This window comes from Tachysurus vachellii, chromosome 14, assembly GCF_030014155.1.
Source record: "Tachysurus vachellii isolate PV-2020 chromosome 14, HZAU_Pvac_v1, whole genome shotgun sequence".
Classification (NCBI taxonomy): Eukaryota; Metazoa; Chordata; class Actinopteri; order Siluriformes; family Bagridae; genus Tachysurus; species Tachysurus vachellii.
The window spans coordinates 10506537-10526311 of NC_083473.1; the positions used below are offsets into that span (position 1 = coordinate 10506537).

The 19775-nt window shown below is 43.3% G+C and overlaps 2 protein-coding genes across 2 annotated transcripts in view; one reads left to right on the forward strand and one right to left on the reverse strand.

Annotated features, from left to right (window-relative positions):
• The first annotated feature begins 2111 nt into the window (after window positions 1-2111).
• Window positions 2112-8557, forward strand: smu1a (SMU1 DNA replication regulator and spliceosomal factor a). Its single transcript, XM_060886142.1, has 12 exons — window positions 2112-2251; window positions 3476-3686; window positions 3786-3938; window positions 4110-4220; window positions 5259-5387; window positions 5524-5643; window positions 5780-5896; window positions 6054-6181; window positions 6399-6525; window positions 6667-6834; window positions 7895-8047; window positions 8194-8557. The coding sequence occupies exons 1-12, from the start codon at window positions 2226-2228 to the stop codon at window positions 8290-8292; spliced, it is 1542 nt and encodes a 513-aa protein (XP_060742125.1). The 5' UTR covers window positions 2112-2225; the 3' UTR covers window positions 8293-8557.
• A 530-nt stretch (window positions 8558-9087) lies between these two features.
• elp1 (elongator acetyltransferase complex subunit 1) overlaps window positions 9088-19775 on the reverse strand; it is a 35080-nt gene continuing 24392 nt past the window's right edge. The window contains exons 36-37 of the mRNA XM_060886139.1: window positions 9366-9444; window positions 9088-9284 (exon numbers count right to left, since the gene is read on the reverse strand). Coding sequence (XP_060742122.1) covers window positions 9217-9284; window positions 9366-9444 — 147 coding nt within the window. The 3' untranslated portion in view covers window positions 9088-9216. The remainder of the gene's footprint in view (window positions 9285-9365; window positions 9445-19775) is intronic.

Here is a 19775-nt window from a genome sequence, read left to right on the forward strand (position 1 = left end):
GAAAGAAGTCCCAAGATAACCTCCCAAACCAAAATAAATTAAAACATACACCAATAATTTGCCAATCTATGTAGGGCAGATGTATGAGTAGAATTGGGACATACCCTGTCCTCTTTTTGCAAGTAAAATCTGAGGTTTTCTGTCTCCTGACAGATCGTCCTCTCCTGGACAAATCAGCGAAGTGCAGTGAGTCTCAGACAGCAACAGACTAAAGAAACGACTCCGCCAAAATGGAGATGATTGTATAATAGCCAACTGGAGCTCTTAGACAGGCAGGCAATACTGGTAGTACAGCCATTGACGGATTTTCAAGTGTGTATAATCATCAGAGGCTGAGTGTTGGCTGGGTTTAGAGGACAGTGAGTCCTCTAGCAGTGAGCACTCATATAACAGGTGCAACCCTTCCACCCCATCTCTCTTCACCATGAATTAACCTCCATTTTCATATAATATAACAAATTGGAGATTAACTGGTTTTGGCCTTCTTGTTTTTCAGGTGGTTATTAAAATGTGTGATTTTGCCCTCGGTGTAACATAAATCCAATAAATAAATTTATACTGGCAGAGAAACACAAACAGTTCAGATAATATTTTGTAGAATTAAAATCTGATCAGGTTTACTATCCGCTATGTTGAGCTCAGTATCGTAGTTTCATTTCAGCTTTTGGGAGTCATGCCATTTGATCTAAATAATTGTGCACAAGTCACATTAGTCCTTAGTTGCAAAAATGTTCACTGGGTTGAACTGTTTTTATCCTGACTGTTAAAAGCTCTTTGGGAAACTAGATTTTGGATTTGGATCAAATAAAAATAAAAAATAAAAAAGTTACTGCATCATTCTTTTATTGCATTCTTATAAGACGTGAAAAAAAGTTAAACTTTGAAACTCTCTGAAACTCGGAATCTGACTTGAGCATCTGACAGGCAAGAAGTAATCATGTCATCAAATACTGGTTTACCCGGTAAAGATGTTATGATATAGTTGTTTTTGCATATTGATAGAACCTGCATTTCTTGATGATTGTAAAAGTGTTTCTGTCCCCAATGACAATTTTGAGAACTGCCAGATCAAGCACTTTATTATTTAGTTATTTGTTAATCTTCAGGAAACCCTGAAATGATATCAGGAACATTGGGTGTTCTAATTCTCAGACCCATTCACACTTTTTAGAGTAGCCGGAATGGGTGTCCTGGCAATGTGAGCCTTCTGAACCACCACCTCGCTGTGACATGTTACTCAATTTGGGACAAACAGAGACCATTTCATTCAGATTAGAAAAAATTATGGTCAAATCATTGTCAGTTTCAGGATTAATTTTGGGCTTACTGCTTAGCATGTCTGACTTGCACCTCCAGGGTAAATGGTTAAATTCCTGTCTCTGCCTTGTTTTCACAAAGTTGGCATGTTTTTCTTTTGATTCTGGGGTTTTACTCCACTTATTCTGGTTTCTTCCTCAGTCCAAAGACGTGAATTGTACGCTAATTGGCAACTCTAAATTGTCCGTGGAGTGTGTGCAATTGTGCCATGCGACGGTTTGGCACCCCATCCAGGGTGTGTACCCTGAGTACCCCGGGATAGCCTCCTCTTTTGTTTTCATATAAATTAGAATTAGACTCAGAATCAGGTTTATTGGCCAAGGAATTTGGTTCCAGCTGATTGTGACTCTCAAAAGTACAGACATAAATAACTCTATACTATACAAGACAAGACAATACAGATGATGAGATATAATACAGACAGTACGAGTATTACATATGAACACAGAATAAATGACTGATAAGTTATGTACATAAAGTTTGTGTGTGTGTGTATGTGTGTGTGTGATCTGTAGTTTGTGATGTCTTGCAGGCCTTTTCACACTGATGCAGGATTGTTAGCTGAAAACCTGCTTTTCAGAGTAGCTTCTTTTGGCTATTTTGGTCAGTAGGTTCGTGGCCTGCTTATACAGGGCTTTGTCCTCCTCTCTGTAGGCATCTTCACTGGCATGTCAAAGTCTTTTCAGGCTGTTAATTAAGGTTCTGTCTATAAGACTGATGCATAAAAGACATGAACACGAGGCCAGTTTGTATGATTGATGTCTGTATTAGTTGGTGTAACGGTTTGGGGTTAACACTAGCCGGCGGTAAATGGTGTTTGCAAGCGGAAGCTCAACCCCGGAGAGGAAGAAGCTTTGTGTTTCCGGTGTTGATTGCGTGTCGTGCCCTGCAGATTCTCAGTATAAACAATGTCTATTGAAATCGAATCAGCAGAGTAAGTAAACAAATGTGTGAGTTTTCCATTTTGACGGGGTTGTCGGCTCTAAACACGAAATTAAAAGAAAGATAAAGCGCGCTCCAGGAGCCGGTAAAACATGAGTGTGCTATGTTAGCTGTGTGGCGTTAGCATAGCTAGCTAGCATAGCTAATTTACTAGCATGGCTAATAATGAACGGCTTGTTGTGTGATACGTGTATAAAGGAGTGTAGAACCGTGTTTTGTATATATTTTGTAGATTTTATTATGTAATTTGAGCTCAATTTAAAAATTGCATTAATGACCGTTCAGGACTGGATGCAGTTATGGTTTGGTGGTTAGCGAGCTGGCTAACAGTGTTAGCTTGTTAGCTTCAGTAGCTGTTGTAGCAGCTAAGTGTTTTACCTTCTTATGTTCGTACTTGTTTTTTATTTGGGATCTTTCTGGTCTCTCCAGTTAATTTACAGATTTAAATGAAAGAAATATTGATTTCTGCACATCAGGATTGTCTGTAAACAAATGCTGGATAAACCTTTGTCATATCCATTAGGTCTGTAAATAAAAAATATTGTATTAAATACTTACTCTGTAACATTGTGTGTTGTGACCTGTGTTCATGTTTGTTAGTGTTTTTTAATCAAACAGAGGCTCTGACAGTAGCTTCAGCTGCAGGTTTTATTTGCCATCATTGCCATCTCTCTAATAAATATCTTCTAGTATTAGTAATAAGTCAATCAGAGACTTCATATATAAGACTTATTTTGATGTAAGTCACTAAGCATGACTGGAGACTTTGCACTTTGTTTTTTGTTTGTTTGTTTGTTTTTTATTTAAATTTTGAATTGTTGCTAAATTTCTGTTGTGTTATAGAAAAGTAAGAAATCTTGGATCACCCATTAGCTTTGTTGTATATTTTTTTTATTTATGAATTTGACCTAGATTATACCTGTAATCAGTATACCAGTATATCTAGATTGTGGTGTATTTTGAACATGTACAGATTGTTGAGATTAAATGAATGATGCAAAAACAGAATGTACGCCACTATTAAGAACTGTTACTACAAACATCTGCACATCTGTTAGATTTTAGTATTAGTCGTATTTGGTTGAACACTGGTTACAAACTCTGGATTTTTTTTTATATAATTATTTTCATTAATGGCAAGCGTGTTGATGAAGCACATCATCAGTGTCTCTGAAGTGTTATTTTAAGTTTGTGATTGATTTTTTTCTTCCTGCAGCGTGATTCGTCTGATCATGCAGTACTTAAAGGAAAATAACCTTCACCGCACTCTGGCGACGCTGCAGGAAGAAACCACTGTGTCCCTTAACACTGTAGACAGTATCGAAAGTTTTGTGGCTGATATCAACAGCGGTCACTGGGACACAGTGCTACAGGCAATCCAGTCTCTCAAACTCCCAGACAAGACACTGATCGATCTCTATGAACAGGTGAGATTTGTTAATATCAATTTGAGCTTCTGTTTTCAATAACCTTGTATCTAGCTGGATAAATTGCTTTGCTGGTACACTAACTTGGTGCTGTGGCAGGTTGTGCTGGAGCTGATTGAGCTGAGAGAGCTTGGAGCTGCCAGGTCTTTGCTGAGACAGACCGACCCCATGATCATGCTGAAACAGACTCAGCCTGAGCGCTACATTCACCTGGAGAACCTGCTTGCTCGCTCCTACTTCGACCCCAGAGAGGTGGGTTCTGACACTGATAAGAAGAAGCATTCATGCTCTGTAGTGAAAACATGAACATCATCTTCTCCTATACAGCACTTCAGAGTTTAGTCACAGTACAGATGGATAAATTGTTGGTGTCAGACTGCTTTCATTCAGACATGACAGTATATAAAATGTGTGTATTTGCAGGCGTATCCTGATGGCAGCAGTAAGGAGAAGCGGCGTGCAGCCATCGCTCAGGCTCTGGCGGGGGAGGTCAGTGTGGTGCCTCCATCTCGTCTCATGGCCTTGCTCGGACAGGTGAGAAACAAACCACACCCATCGCCTTACTGATGCTTCATATAGGCTACAACTGAAATTTCTTTGTATTTAAGAACACAAGTGTAACCCAACAGGTATTTTGTTATTTGTTACCAAACACTAGTTCTGAAAAATTCAATTTAATTTAATTGCTTTTAAATCCTATCAACTTCTAAAAGAATTAGTTAACGAATACCTCCGTATAATGAAGAGCGTTTGAGGTTATACTCAGACAACCACATTAGCAGTCGTCAGTCCCTGAAGAGATTGTAATGTCGCAGATTTTCCACAGATTTGGGCCAAGACATCACAACACACATTCAGCCAAAGCCCTCTTTAATTCATGTGCATCGAACATGATTATAACTATTATAAACAGTAATTACGTGAATCTTCACTGCTAGGAGTTTAAAGGAAGAATCAGATGCTTGCATTTTTGAAAATTCATGTAAATCTTACAAACAAATCCCAAAAACTCCAAATTACATTGCAATTTTAATAAATCGCTGCTGCAAAAAGCATTTTTGGCCACAATAATCACAGAAAGACTCCTGGAGGAACTGAGGAGTAAAGACCACTGGGTTCTCATCACATAACGCACAGAGCTGAAAACTGACCCGAATGATGAAAATGCGTTACAATAATAATGTTTGATTAGTGTTAATAATAATCTTGTTATAGCTTAACCCAGGTGGAGCCTTTGTACTTTGTGCATATCAGGTTGTATTGGAGATGTTGTGATGATCTGGTCTAAAGGCTCAATTCTACATGCTTTTCACTGTGTACATGTAAGATAGCTTAGTGTGATACCCTTTCATCATTTGTGCACATCCTCAGAAATGAACACATGCACATGCTGGATTAGCTTAACTGAGTAATCAAGCTAGTAATGTGTCTTAACTTGCATGTACGTGTGCATCATTAATGAGTACTGACGTTAAGCTTTACCTGTGCTAGTTTGTCTTTGAATATGAAAAGCTTCTCCTTTAGCCCTGAAAGTATGACTGACTTTAATAATGTTCCTCATCTCTCACTCAGTCTCTGAAGTGGCAGCAGCATCAGGGACTCCTGCCTCCTGGTATGACCATCGATTTGTTCAGAGGCAAAGCTGCAGTCAAGGATGTAGAGGAGGAGAGATTCCCTACTCAGCTGAGCAGGCACATCAAGGTACTGTGCAGTAAACTCACTGTAAACAACTCCTTGCACAGATGTTCATTCAAAAAAACAAAAAAAAAAACATAATGGTCGTCAGTTTTTACTGAGTAATTGCTGGGATTGTTCAATTCTTTTTTTTTTTTTGTAGTTTGGACAGAAGTCCCACGTGGAGTGTGCCCGCTTCTCCCCTGATGGTCAGTATCTGGTTACTGGCTCTGTTGACGGCTTCATCGAGGTGTGGAATTTTACAACAGGCAAGATCAGAAAGGTACACACTCACTCTCACACACACACACACACACACACAGTTCTCTCATGCTTCAGTTCCACACAGATTTGTTCTAGCTGCTTGTATTCTTGCATTGTTTGATGGTTTATTAACACCGATATAACTTGTGTTAAAGGATCTGAAGTATCAGGCACAAGACAACTTCATGATGATGGACGACGCCGTGCTGTGCATGTGTTTCAGCAGAGACACAGAGATGCTGGCTACAGGAGCACAGGATGGCAAAATAAAGGTCAGTGTGACCAATTTCACATTCTGTGCACGTGTTCTCATGATCATTTTTGGAGAGACACTGAAGAAGTCCCAGTGCCAAATATCTAACAGGCAACATAGAGCAGATTGATAGCTCTCTTCACCACATTTGGGTTTTGCCGTGTGTGTGTACATAGGTCTGGAAGATCCAGAGTGGACAGTGTTTACGGCGGTACGAACGTGCTCACAGTAAGGGTGTGACGTGTCTGAGCTTCTGTAAGGACAGCAGTCAGCTCCTCTCAGCCTCGTTCGACCAGACCATCAGGTAAGAGGCTGATGGAGTAAGAGAGTTGTGGAATTTTCAGATTTAAATGCATTAAAATATTTGAATGATCCCGTTCAGCTTTGTCATTGTGCAGCAACTATGAACAGAGACAATGTAATGCAGTTAGCCTCTGACCAGAAGTGCAAATAGCAACAAATAAATATTTTTGAATAAAATGTAAGCTTTGTTGAGGGAAGGTGTTTTTGTGTATGCACAGAGTTCATGGTCTAAAGTCAGGGAAGTGTCTGAAGGAGTTCCGAGGCCATTCCTCATTTGTCAACGAAGCCACGTTCACTCCGGACGGCCACCACGTTGTCAGCGCCTCTTCTGACGGAACTGTGAAAGTACGTGTATTCTCTCAAATCTCTGCATGTGTGACTCTGTGATTAACTTGTTCTCAGTCACCGAACTCGATGCGAACAAGGCCCTTGAACACTTGCGTTAAGTCTAATATGGAACATTTCTTATTCTTTTCGCTTGGTCAGGTCTGGAATGTGAAGACCACAGAGTGCACAAGCACATTCAAGTCTCTTGGCACCTCAGCCGGAACAGACATCACTGTGAACAACGTCAGCCTGCTTCCTAAGAACCCAGAGCATTTTGTGGTGTGCAATCGGTCCAACACTGTGGTCATTATGAACATGCAGGGGCAGGTAAGGTGTATTCCATTATTAGAAGGCCACTTCCTGTCAGGTTTCCATCACAGACATTAGCACACCGATATTATTCGCATATGGGTTTGGGAGTAAGGGCACAGGGGATAGGGGACGGGGAGAGCTGAGCTGTAACCATCCTTTATTTCAGTTCCTTCTGGGAGCAATTCACAGCACCACTGTTTTGTTTATTTTAATTGATAATGAAAACCCAAATAAAGGACTGTCTCTTATTGGGGTTTCAGCAGCCTATAAAAAATAGAGAACATGTAAACAGGCTACACCCCATCCCTCATTACACACTCGTACTCTATAGCTGCATCCAGATATCTACACTATGCTACTGAGCAGTAGACCAAAGCAGTATTATGTCCAGAATCTCAGTATTCATAAAATATTAACTGAGAAATAACCAGATGATTTGCTGAGTGCGCCACAGGTTCTGCCAGTGCCCTGTTATCCCATAATGCAACAAGACTGACACACAAGCTTTTTAGAATCAAAAATAGAAGAATTGTAGCATGCTGAATCACGTGTAAACGCTTAAGATGTCCAATGCTAGTCATCTTAATTAAATGTTAAACGTTGACCAGGTAAATTGTTCAAATAAAACATGTTGAAATATGAAACAATTTTGTTAATTTTCTTTTGCAGTTAACCTGCTGTTGTAGGTCACATGACCATGCCAAATATGGTGGATTTAGTTCATACTACACACACATACTGATCAGTACTGTTTCAGTGGTTCAGCTGTAGGTACTGAATAAAAAGGCAGCACTGTAGTAATACTGTCACGGTACATGATTACAGATACAGCTAATGATTCTTGATGCTCAGTCACCCCCACACTGACACACTCACCTACTACTTCGTCTATTGAAATCTATTCGTTTTAATTAAAGTAAATTGTATTTTATATCATGTGTATAAATGTGTACTTGTATTTTACCAACATATTGCCAAGCCATGTGGTGCATTTAAATTTCTTAGGAATGTACTGCTATTTTTTTTTTGCTGAGCAAGGTAAGTCTTAACTTCTCTAAATGCTTATGCACTGCAGATTGTGAGGAGCTTCAGCTCTGGTAAGCGAGAAGGGGGAGATTTCGTATGTTGTACACTTTCCCCCAGAGGAGAGTGGATCTACTGCGTGGGAGAGGACTTTGTGCTTTACTGCTTCAGCACAGTGACTGGCAAACTGGAGAGAACCCTGACTGTAAGTCTACATTTATTGTCCATATCATGTGCACGTCAATGGTTTAGGAATTCGTATCATTTTTTTCTTTACTCATGATGGTGTTGCACTGTCTGAGAGAAACAGAAATCTTTAACCTAAATAATCACCTTGGGTCTTTGTGTCAGGTCCATGAGAAGGATGTGATCGGTATCTCCCACCACCCTCATCAGAACATGATCGCCACATACAGTGAAGATGGCCTGCTCAAGCTGTGGAAACCTTAAGCACCAGACTGGACCAATAGTTTACTCGGATATAGACTCTGCTTTCGATACCTTTTTTTTTTTTTGTATATATTCTTCTGTTTTTCCTCCCAAGTTTGATTACATTGTGCAAGTTTTCATATGCATGTCCTGTTGAACAGAACAAATCCTTTCAGAAGTTTCTCCTTCTGAGTTGATTGTTGTGTAATAGTAGATAACACCGCATTCTTCTTAATTAATTTTTACATGAATAATTTTCAACTCCAATTAAACAATTTGTTCACAATTCACTTTCCTCATACATTTCTTTATACCAGATGTACAACTCTACACATTTTCATTAACCTTTAACTCAGCCAGGGGCTGATGTACAATTAACCAGCACTGGGCTGTGATTTCTTGAAGAAAGAAGTGCTTTTATGCTGATCGAGTGAATAAGTAGTTTCCCTGCCTACAGCAAGCTAAATTATCTGATGAGGCGCAAAGAGAAAACTGAAGGACAGTGGATCTCCAGAACCGGCGCTGAGGCTTAGAGAATTAGCATTTTCTAAAGCTCGCTGAACTCAGGGAGTTAATGAAGCAGAAAGGAAAAGGCCAGTCAAGATTCAGACCTCTAGCCACAGTAACAAACCTTACAACTTAACAGCTTGAAGTTGTTTCCATTCTAAGGCATAACCCCAATCACATTACATCTGTCCTTATCTTACTTTCCTCTGGATCATGAGAAATTCTCTCTAGTTACTCTAAAGTGTCTTTCATTTTAATAAAAACAACTCTGAGCTGCTGTAGAACAATAAATGATTTCACTGCTTAATGAATAATGCAAAAATCTTTTCATATGTATTGCACACAAATCTGACTTATGAAGTAGTCATAATGCTTTCAGGATATGTAATTATTTAATGATACGCTGTAAAACATATGCAAACGGCTTAGAAACGAGAACTATTCCAAGATCGAGAGTTTCCATGTGACAGCCTGGCGCAGCTTGGGTGGTGTGAGGATCTCTGCATCTGAGAGGGAGAAACACATAGCTCTTTAATTCACAGCTCAGTTAGCAGTCTGAGAAGTGTGTTGTTTTAACGAGGACTCACCCTGCCGAGGAACCGTGACGGGTCTGGGCTGCTGAAACGAAGCCATGATGCTGTTGGCTGTTGAATTAGGGCCTGTGATCTAAAACAGAGAGGCAGAGGATTTCAGATTCATGAGATACAAACACAATATGTTATTAATAAATAAGACACTTCTGAATGCCATTCCAGACCATGTGTTTGGTCTGATTTATGTCTGGTTTATGCTTCAGAACTGAAATGGTTCAAATGAAATCTCAATAATTCAAAGCCTAATGTGATTTATGAATTAAAATTTCAGGAAAAAAAATCTCTATATTTTCAATTAATCATAAGCCTTACATATGAATTGTTGGATTGTCTATAAAAAGAAATGTGTACTGAGCTGTCTGAATTAAGCTGCCATTTTCCATATAATGAATATATTAATAATAACTAGCATTAGTTGCAAGTCTTCAGGTGTAACTATGAGTGCTAATAAAGAATGGCACAGACATTTTAAAGCACCAGGATTTTCAGTCTGAACAAGCTTGTATTTCAAATTAGTGATGGGACGTTCGGTTCTTTTCTGCGAATCGGTTCTTTCGGACAGTTCGTTTTAATGAACCAGTTCAATAATCCAGTTCACCAGTTCTTTTACGTCCTGACGTAATTCACAATGACGTAATGACGTAAATTCCTTCATCCCGTCGCTGACGGCAGATATTAATACAATCAATTTAACACATTTGAGAAGTTCTTTGTAATCATAACTTTAGTTGAATACGTTTCTTACATTTTACATTCAAACGTGGGTGTTTTACGTGTCTTAAAGATATAAAGTTAATAAACTGATCTTCATCAACTTACAAAAACTTACAAAAAAAAAGCATAATTTTGAAATGTTTCTTTTGTTCCATCAGTTGTTTCAAAAACTAATACAACTGAGTTAAACACTCATACGTTCATAATACATTAAATCATAACCATTTACATTTGTTGCTGTATCAGTTCAGTGATTTAAGAATGCGCAGTAACAACAGCTCATCGGTTCTCAGTATGTCGGACGCGTCCGAAAGAAACAGTTCAGTTCAATGTACTGATGATTCGCTGTATCAGTTCAGTGATTCAAGCACGCGCAGTATCAACAGTTCATCGGTTCTCAGACGTGTCCGAAAGAAACAGTTCTCAGTTCTGTACCGATGATTCGCTGTATCGATTCAGTGATTTAAGCACGTGCAGTAACAACAGCTCATCGGTCTGTACTGATGATTCGCTGTATCGGTTCAGTGATTCACGCATGCGCAGTATCAACAGCTCGAGCTCACAGTTCTCTGGTGAGTGATTCATATGTTATTTAAGTGAATTCATATTTTTTGAGTTGTTGTTATTTAAATTGCTATTTGTAATTAGCACCGAAGCGCCTAAACGGCAAATGTTACAAGGTTTGATGTTGAGTAGACGTTTACTGCTTTTATACAGCTTGTCAGCAGGAGGCAGCTTCATCAGTGAAGATATCATGAGCCACCTCACATCACCACTATGGACCTGCTTCATCACTCGCTCAAGATTTACGGTGTCAGCAGGAGCCCCATCAAAGACTCTGAACATAGACATGACAGTAAAGCTTCCTATTTACATGTTTCACTGTTAGGCAGGAAGGAATTAGTGTTATGTCTCTGGTGAACTCAGAGTTTGTGCTGACCTATTAGTTCCTCAGGAGCTCTTGGTTGCACTATTATACAATGTTGTAGAAATGACATTATTTACATTGCATGGTAAATTAGCTGGAGTCAGTAAGGAAAGTAGATCCACTCTGGTGCGCATAAAGTTGGTAATAACATTTTCTTCTGCTTTACTTCCAATATTTCACTTGTTTCTATAATAAATTACATACATGTATAAAACATGCTTATCTATTATACATTTATTTCTTTTAGTTTATGATTCCTTGCACTAAGAACTAATATGTGAAATCTCTAATTGTTCATTTCTACAGAACAGGGTGGTGGTAGCACACTACATAGTATAAACTATCTGACTTATACTGTACTGTGCAAAAGTTTCAGGCAGGTGTGAAAAAATGCTGTAAACAAAGAATGCTTTCAAAAATATCAATAATGAGTGTTTATTTCTGTCAATTTACAAAATACAAAGTGAGCAAACAAAAGAAAAATCTAAATCAAATCAATATTTGGTGTTACTAACTTTTGCCTTCAAACCAGCATCAATTCTTATAGGTACACTTGCTAAAAATCAGGGATTTTGTAGGATTATAGTCAGGTGAATGATCAACCAATTATACCAAACAGGTGCTAATGATCATCATGGTCACACGTAGGTTGAAACCCAGTCATGAACCGAAACAGAAACAGCTGTCTAGGAGGCATAAAACTGGACAAGGAACAGCCAAACTCTGCTACCAAGGTGAGGTTGTGAAAGACAGTTTCATGTCATGGCAAGATTGAGCACAGCAACAAGACACAAGGTAGTTATACTGCATCAACAAGGTCTCTCCCAGACAAAGATTGCAAAGCAGACTGGGGTTTCAAGATGTGCTGTTCAAGCTCTTTTGAAGAAGCACAAAGAAACGGGCAACATTGAGGATTGTAGACGCAGTGGTCGGCCAAGGAAAAGATGAAAGACACATCAAGCTTATTAGCCTTCGAAATCGGAAGATGTCCAGCAGTGCCATCAGCTCAGAACTGGCAGAAACCAGTGGGACCCAGGTACACCCATCTCCTGTCCGGAGAAGTCTGGCCAGAAGACTTGCAGCCAAAAAGTCATACCTCCAACGTGGGAACAAGGCCAGGCGACTAAAGTATGAACGAAAACATAGGAACTGGGGTGCAGAAAAATGGCAGCAGGTGCTCTGGACTGATGAGTCAAAGTTTTAAATATTTGGCTGTAACAGAAGGCAGTTTGTTCGTCGAAGGGCTGGAGAGCGATACAATAATGAGTGTCTGCAGGCAACAGTGAAGCATGGTGGAGGTTCCTTGAACATTTGGGGCTGCATTTCTGCAGAGTTGGAGATTTGGTCAGGATTAATGGTGTTCTCAATGCTGAGAAATACAAGCAGATACTTATCCATCATGCAATACCATCAGGGAGGCGTATGATTGGCCCCAAATTTATTCTGCAGCAGGACAACGACCCCAAACCCTGAGCCCTGATCTCAACATCATTGAGTGTGTCTGGGATTACATGAAGAGACAGAAGGATGTGAGAAAGCCTACATCCACAGAAGATCTGTGGTTAGTTCTCCAAGATGTTTGGAACAACCTACCAGCCGAGTTCCTTCAAAAACTGTGTGCAAGTGTGCAAATACCTAGAAGAATTGCTGCTGTTTTGAAGGCAAAGGGTGTTTTTTTTTGTTCAATTATGAAAATAAATGTTTAACACTTCCATTTTTGAAAGCATTCTTTGTTTACAGCATTACAGCAAGTTCACACCTGCCTGAAACTTTTGCACAGTACTGGATATAGAATATACAATAACATATCCCAACTTTGGAGGTTGGGTTCAGCTCACAGAGGCAGCCATGATACATGGCCCCTGGAGCAGTGTGGGTTAAGGGCCTTGACATTTTTGACTTTGGTTTTATTACCTTTATCAATCTAAATAATGTTAGTTCTAAAACATTTACATCAATATATTGTTAAATAATAGATTACAGCTTACTATTAAATGTACAGCATTTCCACTGTAAATCTGTTGCTAGCATGGTAGATTAGCTGGAGTCAGTAAGTTAGGTAGATCCACTCAGGTGCGCACAGAGCTGGTTATAACAGTTTCTTCTTCTTTAGAAAACTTTTGCTTTTCTGTGAACATTTACTTGTTCTGTTTATGGTCCCTTGCAGTAAGAACTAATATGTGAAATCTGTAATGGTTCATGTCTACAACTGGTGAAAGCACACTACATGGATTAAACTATCTGACTCAACTGCCATTTAAAACAACTCCCTTTACTGTAAATCTTTAATACCCCAAATCAGACCATCTTCCTCTTCTGACATCAACCATTTCTCAGAATCCTCAGCGAGCACCCAGCACTTGCTCGATACATGTTCCCTAAATGTAAACTACATCACATTAACAGTCAGATTACTCAGACTCTCAACCACAATCTCCAGTGTGCTAACTACACACAGCTCTAAACACAATCCAAGACTCAAAGTCTGTTTTTCAGCAGGATGAAACTGAAAGCTTTGCAGTGTTTCTGCTTTTATTTAGTTTTATCATGTTTTTAGAATTTTATAGTTTATCAGAGTTGCTTCGAAAACACCTGGCAACCCTACAAGCTAGCAAACTGAACAAGGACATGGGGCCTTATTAGTTGTGTATGTAACAAATAAACAGCATGAACTTAACAAAAAGAAACCAAGAACCACAAAAACACAAAGTGCCATACATTTCCTGTGTTAAGTTATTAAAGCCTCTATTTATTTCCATAAAATTATGAAATGCCAAATTCTGATGTATGTCAAAATAGCCTAATAGCCTAAGAGAATAATTAAATCCCAGATACCCCCTTATCTACTCCCTTTTCCTCTATAAATATAACTAAGCATAATGACCAATAAGTTTAATGCCTATTTCATCTCAGACCAAAGGCGACTTTTTAAGTGCTGGAAGAATGAAATAAAACTAGATTTGTAAAGTTTGTCGTGACAAACTTTGATGTTGGCTTTGACGATGCAAGTGTTTGCAAAGGCCGGTGCTTTTTGTAGGCGAGTGGACAGAAAGCTAGGGTGCCAAAACATTTGGAGGTAAGTGGAGATGAGCATGTGACGTCATCCGAATACTCTTGAGGAAGTTCCACACATTGGGCTGAGTGTTTTGATATGTCACATGTCCATGTTGTGCTAATTATTGATTTTCAAGTGATATTTCACTTTTTAAGTGGTACAACCGAAAGGCCAATCGGTACACCAATTTAAAACTTTGTTCAGAGTATCACCCTAAAGGAGCTGGCCGAGTTTGGTGTAGATAGTTCAAAAGCTTGATGAGTTATAAACCTCCAAATTTTATAATGGGAGTCTATGGGAAAAAAAGGCCAATTTGAGACCTGGTATCGGAAGTACCGGTACTCGGATCGCTTAGAAAAGTAATAGCAACAAACTTCAGACCTTCAGACTTCAGGTCTACAACATATCCAGTTTGGTGCATGTGGCTCGAAAGCCCTAGGAGGAGTTACTCTTGATAAATTTTTGTCTAAGCTTAAATAGGAAAACAGAATGTTGGCTTCTACAAAGCCAACATAATAAATGTGACACTGATCGGTTGATTAGACTCTACCTCTATTGTGAACAAAGCAGAAGCCAATGTGTGAAGTGTGAAAATTTTGATTCTAAATGAAAGCACAGATACAGTATATCTAAATTTCTCTTCATTGGTGTCTCAGAATCAGACCAGGCTTAATTTAATCCAACGCCCATTAGATCCCTTCTGCATTTTCTACTTTTACTCAGTGTCATGAAGTTTGACAGTACAGATGGACTTGTTTATGACTCTGTTGGAGTTCTTTTTCTAACTTCGCTCAGTGTTTCACTATGGGAATCGCTTTGGGCGTGACCAACTACGGAAGCTCTTATGACACCACGTCTGTCTTTGACAGACAGGTCGACCTGCGACCAGACTCCGCCTTGCCTATATCAGCCAGGTCGACCCCTGTCTTCGTCATTCGCGCTTTCTTCCCGTGGGAGACTGCAGCAAGCTCTCTCAGCGCATCCCGACTTGCTGATCTTGCTTAACTGTTCAATAGACGGACCGTTATTGGACTCCGTCACCGAACGCGACATCAGTAGAGGGATTGTGGTGAGTGACAACCCTACACTTGGAGTAGCGTCCGCGTCGTGGCGAGCTATTCTTACCTCCTGCTGCGTGTTTAGTTACAGCGGTAGATAGCATCTAATTTGCTTCGGTCTACGCGTCAAGGCGGACCTACCGGAGGTTTAATCCACAGTCTAACAGGCTAACGTGTTGTGACGAGTCTTTAGACTACGCTATGTCGACGGCAATTACCCCCGCCAAAGGGCATGAGTCGAAGACTAAGGAGGCTGTATCCCGCCCTTGTCCATCATCATGTGGAGCTACCATCTCGGGCAGGGACCCTCATCCTATGTGCATAGTGTGTATGGGCCCGAAGCACGCTCAGACGTCGCTAGCGGACCCGCAGACATGCGCTCACTGTGCGTCATTGCCGGTGAAAATCCTGGAAAGGAGGCTGAAAGTGTCGTTGGCTAACCAGCAGGACCCTTGCCTGTCTGAAGCTGCCTCGACAGATATGGCCCATCTGCCGCGAGCTAGCAAGAGCTGGGCGGACATGATGGAAGCAGAGTCCCCGGACATGCCTCCGCGGTTCGATGGCCTGCTCATGCAGGTGGATGATGAACTGGGGGACGAGGACGCAGATGGCGATGCTAACTCTGACCTCCTCGATCTGGGTATGGACGACGAAGAGGAGGAGGACAATTCCCCCTTCCCAGTCCAACAGTCTAGACCACCTAGCACGACCGATTCGGCTCCCCCGGCTGACAGCAGCCTGCACGAAGTGTGCAAACGAGCCGCGGCGAAGTTGGGCCTAGCCTGGCCAGCCGCCAAAGCTGCCAAAGGTGCCGTGAGAGACCTTTACGATGGGAAAAGGCTGCCGCCGACCCACTCGGCAGCGAGACAGCTCTTGCCTGCCGTGCCTGCGTGCATGACGGAGATGTCTCGGTATTGGTCTAGCCCCTTTAAGAGTAAGCTCCCCACCAAGGGACACTCGATGTTGGAGATTCAGGGGATGGAGGAGCTGGGGTTGGCCGGACCCCCAGCGGTGGAGCCTTCGGTGGCGTTCCACCTCCATCCGAATCGGCAATCTGTTTCCTCCTCATCGCAGTTTTCACTGCCAAGTAAGACGGACCGCTTGACCGCCGCGACCTTTCAGAGGATGTACAAATACGCGGGGCAGTCCGTATGTTCGCTGAATGCTGTGACTTTGCTGTCAGCATATCAAGCGGAGATTTTGGAGGAGATGGGGCGCCAGTTGGACTCGGGTGTACCGAACCCGGCGCTCTGGGACGAGATCTGTGTGGTGAACGACCTGATTTTGCGCTCCTCACGCGGCGCGGTTCAGGGCTGTGGCCACGTAATGGGCCTGGCCGTGTCAGGTGAGAGAGCGCTGTGGTTAAACCTGTCAGGCCTGGGCGACGCTCAGAAAGCGGAGGTGATGGATGCCCCTTACGACCCGACTAAGGGCTTATTCGGGCCCGCTCTCGAGAAAATGAGAGAAACCAGCACCCTCAGAAAACAGGAGGATGAGGCTTTTCACCTCTGTTTGCCGCGCAAGCAGGCGGCGCAACCACCCCCTCAGCCGATGCGGCAGGGCTTCGCAGCAGCCACAGCATCGAGAGGGAGGCCGATGGCCGCGAGAGCTGTGAGACCAGCTCACAGCGGACAGGTCGGTCAGCGACCGCGTCCAGATGGCTCCGGACCTTGGGGTAAGCATTCTTTTGCGGCCGCGGCGGCTAGGAACCGTCCGCCCCACCCCGAGGAAAGGAAGAAAAAGCGTGCGACCTGACGCACAGGTTTTCCCCGGTCCTTCTCTCTCCGCCGGCGAAGAGAAGAAGGCGGGAGTTCAGCCCTTCTGTTCTGAGTTTGTTAGGGGCTCATTATGTTCGCTCTCCTCCAGTTCAACGAAGAGAGGGAGGTCAGAGCCATGTGCGGTGTCACCAAGCACTCACACACACAGGGGAATTCATAATAAAGCATGCATTATCGCAGCCAAGCCACGGGCTGAGGGCGATATGCTCCCCGGGTTCGAGACACATGAAAATAAATGTTGCACTGTCGCAGCCAGGCAAACAGCCGAGGGCGATATGTCTAAAAAATCCCGAAAAATGCAAAGGCATGGAATGCGCTCCCCCAGTCCCTCCGCTGGGGGCAGTGCTCGCTTCCCCATCAGCGGGGGCCCGCACGGCGCGTGTGATGACGTCATCACTGCGCGACGATGGCGGGGCGGAAGTGTACGGGGGCCTTCTCTCGACCCGCATAGCCAGCTGGCGCGCATGCGTGGCTCATCCGTGGGTTTTAGCAACAGTTTCACGGGGATACAGGCTCCAATTTGCCATGAAACCGCCTCGTTTCAACGGGCTGATCATGTCGGTGGCCGAGGGAGAATCGGCTCGTGTGTTGACGGCCGAAATCGAAACCCTCCTGCACAAGCAGGCAATCAGAGTGGTACACGGGGAGGAAAGCTGTCAGGGCTTCTATTCCCGTTATTTCGTAGTTCCAAAGAAAGGCGGTTCAGCCCTCCGTCCCATTTTGGATCTACGTGTATTGAACAAGCACCTCAGAAAGTATTCATTCAAAATGCTGACACACAAGGTGCTGTGTCGATCGATTCGTCCAAGCGATTGGTTTGTTACGATAGATCTGGCGGACGCGTACTTCCACATAGATATTTATCCCTCTCACAGGAAATTCCTCAGGTTTGCATACCGGGGCACAGCATACGAATTTCAAACTATACCGTTCGGGCTATCATTAGCTCCGAGGGTTTTTACCAAGTGTGTGGAGGCAGCCCTGTTCCCGTTGAGGGACAAGGGCATAAGGATATTGTCTTACATAGACGATTATCTGATATGCTCGTCGTCAAGGGAGCGAGCCATAAGAGACGCAGAGATTGTCCTGTATCACCTCAGAGACCTGGGTTTCAGGATAAACATGATGAAGAGCCGGCTGGTGCCCTCTCAACATACGGAGTATTTAGGGCTCGGCTTGGACTCCCTTTCGTATCGAGTCACGTTGACGGAAGAGAGAATAGCGTCTTTCACACAATGTCTCGCTCGTTTTCAGAGGGGACGAGTAGTCCCGTACAGGCTGTGCTTACGAATGCTGGGGCTGATGGCTTCGGTGATCGCGGTAGTGCGTTTGGGGCTACTCAAAATGAGGGATTTTCAGCGCTGGATCGCGCGCTTGCGTCTGTGCTCTCGCCGGCATCTCAGCCGACCGGTGAGAGTCACTCATGCGTGCGTCGAAGCGCTCAGACACTGGAAAGGCCCTGTGACGTTCAGATCGGGGATTCCCTTAGGGGCGGTGTCATCGAGAATAAATTTGACAACGGACGCGTCATTGAAGGGTTGGGGTGCAACCCTAATGGGCAGGACTGTGAACGGCGCGTGGCCACCACAGTTGGTGCACGAACATATAAACTATTTGGAGCTGTTGGCGGTGTGGCTGGCACTGAAACATTTTCTGAGTTTCCTCAGAGGTCGGCATGTTTTAGTGAAAACGGACAACACCACGGTGGTTGCTTACATCAACCGTCAGGGGGGCACACGCTCCCTTCAGCTGCATCGGTTGGCGACGAAGCTGATCGTGTGGAGCGACACACGGCTTCTGTCCCTCCGGGCGACTCACGTTCCGGGGATCTTGAACAGAGGGGCGGATTTACTGTCCAGGGGAAATCCCCTTTACGGAGAGTGGAAACTCCATCCTCAGGAGGTCAGCCAGATATGGCAGAGGTACGGTCAGGCTGCTGTCGATCTCTTCGCCTCGCGAGAAAACGCTCATTGCCCTCTGTATTTCTCCCTGGTGGACGCAAATGCACCGTTGGGTGTGGATGCTTTGGCCCATCGATGGCCGGACGTGCTTCTGTATGCATTTCCCCCTCTGAGCTTAATCTCCCCCACTTTAGCCAGAGTGAGGGAGCGGTGTCTGTCATTGATTCTGGTAGCCCCGCGCTGGCCATCCCGACATTGGGTGGCGGAGATTGTCCAGCTATTGTCGGGGCAGCCGTGGCCCCTCCCCCCACGGAGGGACCTCCTGTCTCAGGCGGGGGGGAAGTTTAACCATCCTCATCCGGACATGTTAGCCCTCTGGGCCTGGCCCGTGAGAGGTGGAATCTGAATCCGGATGGCTTGCCCTCGTCAGTTATACAGACTATTCAGGGTGCGAGGGCCTCTTCTACCCGCGCTCTTTATAGCAATAAATGGCATGTTTTTGAAGAATGGTGTGGGCGGAGAGTGATTATCCCTTTTCAGTGCTCTGTTAGGGATATATTATGCTTCCACCACGATCTGCTTGATAAAAGGAAGGCTTTCTCCACCATTAAGGTGTACCTGGCGGCTATTTCAGCCTGCCATGTAGGTTTTGGTGACAGGTCGGCAGGCCAGCACCCTTTAATAAGTCGTTTTATGAAGGGGGCGCGCCGCATACGGCCGGTGTCTAGGCAGATGGTTCCTTTATGGGATCTGCCCATCGTCTTAGAAGCCCTGTCCCAACATCCTTTTGAGCCGATAGAGGCAGTGAGTCTTAAGTATCTCTCTCTTAAGACGGCACTGCTCCTGGCTTTGGTGACAGCCAAGCGTGTGAGTGATTTACATGCTTTGTCGGTTAGCCCGTCTTGCTTGCTTGTTATCTCGGCAGCGGCTGTCCCACTGGATTGTGGAGGCGATATCTGTGGCGTATGGT